This window comes from Saimiri boliviensis, chromosome 14, assembly GCF_048565385.1.
Source record: "Saimiri boliviensis isolate mSaiBol1 chromosome 14, mSaiBol1.pri, whole genome shotgun sequence".
NCBI lineage: Eukaryota > Metazoa > Chordata > Mammalia > Primates > Cebidae > Saimiri > Saimiri boliviensis.
Genome location: NC_133462.1, coordinates 46,744,243 through 46,753,258, shown reverse-complemented (window position 1 = coordinate 46,753,258; position 9,016 = coordinate 46,744,243). Strand labels below are relative to the sequence as shown.

Sequence of the window (9,016 nt, the reverse complement as noted above, 5' to 3'; positions counted from 1 at the left end):
CTGCCTACTGGGTACTATGTTCACTATTTGGGAGACAGGCTAAGCAGAAACCCAAACTTTAGCATCACACAATATATCCATGTAACAAACTAGTATATGTACCCCTTGAATAAAAAATTTAAAAAATAAAAAAAAAGGAATTTAAAAAATAAAGTCTCCATTTCCACAATCCTCTTGAGCTATCAGTATAAAACAGCACTTTGACAAACTCACATTTAAGGCCAATAACTACCATGAATACAAGACTTAGTTCTCATTTATTTGTGATTTTGCAGGTGTTCAAACCAATGAATGAAAATCAATTATCTCTTGATATCAATGAAATTTGCTACTCCACTGTTATCTTCAGAATCATAGTAATCAAATCCCCATCTGAAAATGGTAATACAAAAGAGAACTAATAATACAAGTTTTCAGAAGCCTATTCAAGTTAAAATAACTGACATTAAAAAAACCACACAACAAACCACCGAAGATTTGATCCCCCCTTCTCTGATATGTGGCCTCTGATCTCCTTCTTAGGACAGCAGTTTTCAAAGTCTCGTGTGTAGCAGCATCAGCAAAGAGCTAACAGAGTATATAGAAACCCAGGATTTGTATTTAAATGCAAATACAAAAGGTCTGGGTCTTTGTATCTTTACCAAGTTCTCCAGCAATGGTTCCCAAACCAGGCTGTTCGCAATCACCTGAGAAGCTCTGAAAACAACAACACATACCTAGGTTTCGTCCCTCGAAATTTTGATTCAGTAGATTTGAAGTTGGGACCCAAAAATCTTAAAACATTTTTTAAAGTGTTAACAAACTTCCCAGGTATTTCTGACCAGCCAGATTTGGGAATCCTGACTTAGGACACTTATTTAAGGTCTATCAAAGAACTTCAGCCCTCTGAGTTTACTAAGAATATCAATACCTTTGGGCAGGTTATAAATCACCATTCTTGAGAGAATTTAACAAATTAAACTGTCTCGTAGTGATTTGATACCACAAAACCCTGCCCAACTTAGTACTTAAATTACCTAACGATTTTCTGTCTCTCCACTCTTCTCCCCAAGGCCAGGGCCTCCATGTAATATTTGTTTCCTATGACTAAGTGTGTAAGTGCTCCCCAAGTTGCCCGGTGGAGGCTGTTAACTTCTCCCTTTTCTTCTTCCATTCAGATTCCCAAAGCTGTGAGGAGCAGACCTATTTCGAAGCATCACAGCCAACTGATGTCACTTGCAGTATTATGCATTAAGACATCAACCCAGAAACCTGGAAACAGGAGACACTAGACAACCCTATCATGAGAACTAAGCTCTTTGTGGAAGAAAATGCTCTCATTGCATGAGATAGGTGGTTTAAAATTTGACTATTCTTTTTTTCTTTTTTTTTGAGATGGAGTCTGGCTCTGTTGCCCAGGCTGGAGTGCAGTGGCATGATCTCTGCTCATTGCAACCTCTGCCTCCCAGTCTCAAGCAATTTCCCCACTTTAGCCTCCAGAGTAGCTGGGACTACAGATGCATGCCATCAAGGCATGCATGGGGTTTTGCCATGCTGGCCAGGCTGGTCTTGAACTCCTGACCTCAAGTGATCCACTCACCTTGGCCTCCCCAAATATTGGGATTACAGGTATGAGATACATGCCCAGCCAAAAAACTTGACCATTCTTGATGCCAAGACAAGAGACACTTAATTATGACGTTAGAAGTTTCAAAAATACAGGGACTTCTGGGTAGCTTCTAGTAGCCAAAAATCCATAGATAGCCACACCCACTCCTTCCTCATTCCAGAATCAGATGTTTCCATTCCAAGACAGAAAGAATCTGAAAGCAATGGCCTACAAGAAATTTGGGAAATGACATTGATCTCCTTTTCCTCTCCATTGGAAGTCATGATATCAGTGCATACCAAATAGAAAAATAAGCTCAAAAGTAGGCGAGAATTATAACCTCCAAAACGCAGGTGCTGATTTCTTATCCTCCTCGCAAAATTCCAGATCACAGATGGAGGAGTGATGAGATGATCTTACACAGAAGGCACTAACTGGAACTAACATCAGCCGGCAGCATGTCAAAGGCGAATCCAGGAGATGCAGAAATGCACATGGGTCCCAGGTGTCTTTTCCAAGTGACAACGGGCCTCCTTCCTGGACAGCAGTCAGGAGACAATTCGAATGTACTGAAAAAAATTGCCAGGTTGGCAACCAAAGGGAAGAGATTGAGAAGGACTCCCAGAACTGGAATGGAAAGCAAGCCAAACAATTCTAGCAGCAGGACCAGCTGGAGGATTTGGTTTGTAGATTGATGTAGTCCCCTTTGGTAGACAAAGACAGGGTATCTTCTCTGGAATTTCTCATCATCTTTTCAATAAGGACGCTAAAGAACAAAAAACAAGCCTGAGAAGCTTATTTTAGAGAAAAAGCAGGAATGGCAGACGTAGTCTGACTTGTCATCCATGTTTGGTAAAGCCGGAAGGTTTAAATGCCCCTTTGTCCTCAGTTATCTCAGGAGAGAAGACAGTATCCCTGACCTTTAGGGGCTGGCATTCCAGTGGCTCTGTCATTACTGGCTCAGAAACAAGAAAAGAGGGTCCACAGGGTCACAGTGGAAGATGGCTACATCTGCATGCCTATTCTCAGAACAGCATGAGCTACTTACCTCATAGCCTCATTAATATTTTTGTTCTCCTTGACCGATGTTTCTGTCCAACCTGTGAAACCGTTCTCTTTACTGAACCGGTCAATCTGGTCCCGACTCACTGCCCAAGGGGACAGATCACACTGGCAAAGAGAAAAAATAAAAGGCAACATCATAGACTTTCTGGGAATAAGAATATGGCTGAGATACTGTGGCTATAAAACATTTTCCCACCAATGGATGAGAACACCAGCATCGGAAATCTACAGTCAACATTCTTCTCAAAGAAAGTCTCACCCTCAACATCCTTTGAAAGGAGGTAGAGATGATTCTGCCAACTTAAGAAGGGGAAATGGATGCCCAGAATCCGAGAGCATTTTACTTAACTTTCTAACCACAGATAGAGGCTAGGGGCCATTTCCTGAGATTGGTCACATACCTTGTTGGCCAAGAGCAGGCAGGGCACGGGCTCTCCATTGGGCAGCGTGAGCTTACTGTCTAGGTCCTGTTTCCACCTCTGGCTGTTGCTGAAGGTAGTGGCATTGGTAACGTCAAACATAATAACACAGGCAGAGGCATCCCGATAATACAGTCGTGTCATAGAGGTAAAACGCTCCTGCCCTGGGGAAAAAGGGGAGAGTTCTCAAGGTGACCTGAGAGCCAGCCTCTGTATCCTAACACCTCGCCCTCTCCCCATTCCTTATGGAAGAGGGAAGTAAGCATATGTGGCAGAGGGAGCCACTCACTTTCCCCCTCTGACTCTTGGTTTTCTATCTATCCCATAAAAGGATAATGAGGCCTGATTATTTCCAAGGCAGATTCAGCACCCAGATTGCTCCAGTCCAAATCTCTGCTCTGCTGCACACTATGTGATTTTGGGCAAATCAGGCTCTCACTGCTTCAGATTTCTCAACTGTGAAGTGAAGATAAAAGCAGTAGCCTTTTTTTTTGAAACAGAGTTTCACTCTTACTGCCCAGGCTGGAGTGTAATGGTGCGATCTCAGCTCACTGCAATCTCTGCCTCCCAGGTTCAAGAGATTCTCCAAAAGCAGCTTTTATTATAGGGTTGGTGTGAGGATTAGTGAGTCATTGAATTTAAAATGCTTAGAAGAACGCTTGGCACATAATAAGGATTCACTATTTTCATTGTATCTATTTTCTGGGGATCTTGTTTTTCACCAAGGTCAGCCTTAAATCTAGAAAAAGCAGCCTCCCCTGCTGTGGGAGTGACCACCTATGGTCTGGTCTGGACAATCCACCACCTTGCCAGCCCCTCCATCCACATACAGACTACTCCAGATTTATTCAGGGCAAAACATCTACAAAAGCTCTGCATCTATTCAGCTCATGTGTCCTCAGAGCGCTCAATCATTCCAGCTTCAGAAAAACAATTTCTGGCTTTGCTGCCTCATTTTTTTTTTTTTTTTCCTCAAAGCTTGCTGGTTAAATAAAAATTTCTTCCCTTGTTCCTATCCAGCCCTCTCACTTTACCTGCAATATCCCACAGTTGAAGCCGCACTATCTCGGAGTCAGACCACTGGAGAACCTTCAGAGCAAAATCCACTGAAAATATATGCACATTATACTTTAATAAAATTTCACTGTAAAAAATGAATAGGGATAAACTCAAATCAAAAAGGCAGTGACAACCCTAGGGACATATAACCAATTCCATTTGTTTATCTTTAAGCCCTCAATTCACTGAGATGGATCCACATGCATGTATTAAGTGTGAGATGGATGATTCATACTCACTTTTCAAAGGGGTTTCCAGCTTTTACTCTCTTGTAAAGCTCATTTATTTGCTAAGACTTGTCTCCAAGACTGAAGGCAAGAGTAACTATAGACGAGGGTAGGAGTAGCTATGAAAACAACTCTCATTCTCAGGTTAAGCAGTTTCTGGGAGATTTAGGGGGTTTTCTCAGGAAAGGGATGATAGGGGAGAAGGGGGAAATGAGATAAGTGTGGTTGCTTTTGTATCGTCCACATTCAATTTCACTGTTGGTTTCTAATCAAATTGTATTATGAGAACACACCCTGGGAAACTCTACATCCACCGTAAGGCTGCAGGTATTATCTTGGGCAAGAATGGAATAAATGGAAAAGGTCCCAGAGGAGTCCCAGGAAGAAGACACCCCATGGATGTTGCTGAAGAGTCCTGCTGGAATCTACCACCAAGTCTGCACGTGCTGAGACTCCTTGAGTTAAGGCTGGGTGAGTATTCCACAGGGAAAGCTTTTGGATGAGGAGAGAAACAGAGTAATTCCTGAGGTTTGGAAATATTATCTTTTACATCTGTGACAGGAATCAAAGCTAAGGGAAATTTAGAATAAACACTGAGAAAAAATTAGCCAGAGTCAATTATGTTCTTTGCTAAAGAAAAACTATAGCAATTATTAAAAATTCACTATTAATAGCAGGACACTTTTAACTTAAATCTGTGAAATAGGAACCTTATGTTATTTAGGAGTGGGAGGTCTGAGTAGTCAAGATAGAGTGTCTGAAACTTTAAACCCGTAATTTTGCCGGACTTAAATTTCTTTGTTCTTTTGTTTTTGAGACAGTGTCTTGCTCTGTTGCCCAGGTTACAGTGCAGTGAGTGGTGTGAACAGGGCTCACTGAAGTCTTGACCTTCTGAGTTCAAGCAATCCTCTTGCCTCAGTTTCCCAAGTAGCTGGGACCACAGCTACTTTTTTCTTTAATTTTTGTAGAGGTGGGGTCTTGCCATGTTTCCCATGGCTGGTCTCAAGCAATCCTCCTGTCTCCGCCTCCTAAAGTGCTGGGATTGCAAGTATGAACCACCTCACTGGGCCCTACTGTTTTTTTTTTGTTTTGTTTTTTTGACACAGAGTCCTTGCTCTATCATCCAGGCTGGAGTCCAGTAGTGTGATCTTGGTTCACTGCAACCTCCGCCTCCCAGGTTCAAGCGATTCTCCTGCCTCAGCCTCCAAGTAGCTGGGATTACAGGTGTGTGCCACCACGCCCGACTAATTTTTTTTGTATTTTTAGTAGAGATGGGGGTTTCACCATGTTGGTCAGGCTGGTCTTGAACTCCTAACTTCAAATGATCTGGCCACCTCTGCCTCCCAAAGTGCTGAGATTACAGAAGTGAACCACTGTGCCCAGCCCTGCTGGGGGTTCTTAAGGAGAATGTTTCAATTGCAATGTAAATGCTTGTTAATTTCTTTTTAAACTTCCATATGAACATGAGCACACATTTTTCAGTTTTTCCATTAGTATAAGTTTCCCCCCCTTAAGTTATTTTAACAGAGATAGATAAAATTTTAAGTTACTCTTCCCCCATCACCAGCTCTTCCTAGCTAAATACCTTCTAATTAACAATAAGGCAGTTCTACCTCTGAAAAAACAGTTGAGTCCAAAGGCTACGCCCGAGAAAGAAATGACGGTGTTCCCTTCCTCCCTACCTTCTCCAGTTTGAGGGAAAAAGTGGTGGGAAGATAGATCAGAGAAGTGGTATGTTTCACATGCTTCAAAGACTTCCTTGGTTACCTTTATTTAAGCAATCAACGGACAAAAACACAGCTCATCAGCCCTCATGGGCATCTGACTGCGTAGCCAAGGGGCTCGTTTGAGGATTTTGTGTCTTCCATCCCACGCACAGCCCCATAACCGAGCTAAAGTTCTTCCAACCCGTTCTGCGTTCTCCCCGAGGCGGCAGGTTAAACACCTTGCGGTTCCTTCCTCAACAGAGACGGGCAGGACAACAGCCCCAGACTGCACCTAACCAGGAGGCCCTACAGAGGACCTCAGCTGCTTCTGCCGACTGGAGAGATTTGCCCCTGACAGCTGAAAGGCTGAGGCAGGAGACTTGGGTTCACAGTGAGCTCGCAATAAACAGCAACTGCTCATCCTCAGCCTCCCTTCCCTATTCTCATCGTCACTCCTTAGCCCTTACCTTTCTCCAGGCAGTCGGTTCAGGTTGGGAAAATCGAACTGGGGAAACCCAGGAGAGGCGTGTAAACCAAACACCCAGCAATTACTCCATCCAGATTCCCTGACACTACTTCCCGGCCCGAAGAAGGCTCCAACAACCGACAGCAAATCCCCATCCCGCTTGGATCCCCAGTTCGAGTCCGCGGCCGGGGCCTCTCCCGACTCCTCCCCCCAGAGACGTCTCACCTCCCACCGTGGACTTGTAGTGTTTGCTGAAGCTGTCCTGGCAATATCGCTGCACCAGCGACGTCTTGCCCACTGCGGCGTCCCCCACCACCAGCACTTTGAACAGGTGGTCGCGGCTGCCCATGGCTAGCGGAGCGTGCGTTTTAGAGAGGCGGAGAGTGGGGAAGTAGCTTGTTTTAACCCCTTTGGCTCCGGACCCTCTTCAAACTGAAGCGAGGCATTCCCACCCACCGCCTGTGAGGGCTGCTCTGACGAGAAAGCAAAAAAGGAAACTTTGCACTCAACCTATGCGCGCTTCCTCCCCGGGCGGCCACAACCTGGGTGGGGCGCAGGGCGCGAGCTCCGTGCCCCTGGCTGTTCGCACCTTCCCCCCTACCCCACCTACCCGACTGCCGAGAAACGGGACCAGGCGCTGCGGAACCTCACCCACCGGGACTTCCCCGGAGCGGCTCCAAGCCAGCAACTGAATCCCAGTCAGCTCATTACACCACTGGGGCCAGATGATGAGGACCCTCCCCTTGCTGCACAAACCGAATTGTGAGGAAAAAGCAGCCGGCACCTCGGTTCCCTAGACCCCCTCCCGCGCCTCTCTCTCGCCTTCCTCCGCCAGCGTCACGTGCAGGGTTGCCTGGAGCACTACATTTCCCAACTCTCCTCGCGGTAGAGAGAACTAGCCGAGTGCAGAGGCTCACCCGCGAATCCTCCTGGGAAATGTAGTGTATTCATTATTTTGTTTTAAACCAACCTACACAATGTTTCAAGGCTTCAAACTCCTACAACAGTTCGGAATCTTGTTTTGAAACGGTTCTGGGTCAGTAAAGATCCCTTAAGAGGAGATTTGTGCAACGTGATCTCACTGGCCTGAATCTGTCCCCAGATAGTTTTCTCCTGTCTTTAAAGGTTTTGCGTAGTTAAGAGTAAAACTTAATTCACTAATAAAAGCCCAAGCCTCACAGATCATGCTCCAAGTGAAGTCCATTTCCTATTCCTTCAAATAGATAGACAAGCCCAGGACCTCGTGAAATTACTCATAGTTTCCATATGAACTTGCCCAATACCAGGCAAGTTCAGGAAAACTTGACCCAAGAGACCGTTCCTTGGAAAAACATATGCCAAAAGTTACAGCATTTAATATCCAACAATAGACAGAAAACAGGAGACAGTCCCCATTCATACTTCTACAATGCCTGTTCTAACCATGCTATTTATTCATGTATCATTTGAGCTAGAAGCTAATTGAAATGCACTGGGAATCCTTGATTTGTTGTGGCTGTTGCTAACAGATCATCATAAAACTAGGGTTTGACAAATAATTCTAATTTCTCAGCCTGTAACTTTACAGACCTGCCTGTCATTTAGGTAGGAGTTGGCAGGACATGAGCTCAATGGCAAGCAAAGAGAGTTCCATTTTCTATACTTTTTCTAGGAATTGAGGAAGAGACCCAGCAAGCCCATGTGAACAGCCCAGGACCAGACACTATGGAATCTTGCTTAGGTCTCTTGACAGAGAGGCTATCACTTATGTTCTGTGGGGAAAGAGCATGAGCATGGTTCACAATATATTTTGCCCAAAATGTTTGTTGCCCAGGCACAGGAGCTTAGACCAGGCTACTCACCTTTAAGGATCCAATTTTCTCTGTTCCTAGTTGCTTTGACATAGCTGACCACTCCTTTGACATTTGTTTCCCATATGCCTTCTACGACACGACACGACACGGTTCTTTCTTTTTCATCCTCCTACTTCTCTGATAATTATCTTTTTCTTTGAGGTTTCTCTCCACACCATTTCCCTCTAAGTGTTTCCTAAGGCTTGATTCTTGGTCTCTGAGTCAATCATTCCACAAACTCTTGAGTGAATAGTCCTTGGTGTGAAAGATCTATCTTCCCTTTATTTGTTTTTTTTATCTTCGATCAGTGATATTCAGCTTTCCAAAAGATGCCTCCACTTGGATGTCCTGCCACATCCTCCCTCTTATTACATAGCCACAAAAATAGCTCCTTTTCTCAGCTTCCCTATTTCTGTCACTGGACTCATCATTTCTTCCCTCCCTGTAGACTTCAGATTCTGAGCATTATTATTTCCTTTATACATGTCCCTTTATACTCTTGTATTTATTTATTCAATTTCTCGAGACAGAGTCTCACTCTGTCATCCAGGCTGGATCTTGGCTCACTGCAACCTTCACTTCCTGGGCTCAAGTGAGTCTCCTGCCTCAGCCTCTTGAGTAGCTGGGACTACAGCTGTGTGCCACCAAGCCCGG

At 44.6% G+C, this 9,016-nt stretch overlaps 1 protein-coding gene across 5 annotated transcripts; it reads right to left on the bottom strand.

The window, feature by feature from the left end:
• Nucleotides 1-238: 238 nt before the first annotated feature.
• Nucleotides 239-7,384, bottom strand: RAB29 (RAB29, member RAS oncogene family). Of its 5 annotated transcripts, none has more exons than XM_010348980.3 (6): nucleotides 7,141-7,384; nucleotides 6,756-6,998; nucleotides 4,107-4,178; nucleotides 3,055-3,236; nucleotides 2,637-2,758; nucleotides 239-2,157 (listed from the first exon to the last, which is right to left on the bottom strand). In XM_010348980.3, exons 2-6 carry the CDS (start codon nucleotides 6,877-6,879, stop codon nucleotides 2,019-2,021), a joined length of 639 nt encoding a protein of 212 aa, XP_010347282.1. In that variant the 5' UTR covers nucleotides 6,880-6,998; nucleotides 7,141-7,384; the 3' UTR covers nucleotides 239-2,018. The 5 variants fall into 5 exon arrangements, with proteins under 5 accessions (XP_010347282.1, XP_010347284.1, XP_010347286.1 ...); XM_010348982.3 differs by having other exon boundaries at nucleotides 6,756-6,881; XM_010348984.3 differs by having other exon boundaries at nucleotides 6,756-6,881; nucleotides 7,315-7,382.
• Nucleotides 7,385-9,016: the final 1,632 nt, after the last annotated feature.

Coding starts and splice junctions, on each gene's coding strand:
- RAB29 (XM_010348980.3), bottom strand. CDS start 6,879: ATGGGCAGCCGCGACCACCTGTTCAAAGTGCTGGTGGTGGGGGACGCC. Junction 3,237..4,106: donor TCAACTGTGGGATATTGCAG/GTAAAGTGAGAG, acceptor CTTTTTCCCCAG/GGCAGGAGCGTTTTACCTCT. Junction 2,158..2,636: donor AATATTAATGAGGCTATGAG/GTAAGTAGCTCA, acceptor AATTTTTTTCAG/TACATTCGAATTGTCTCCTG.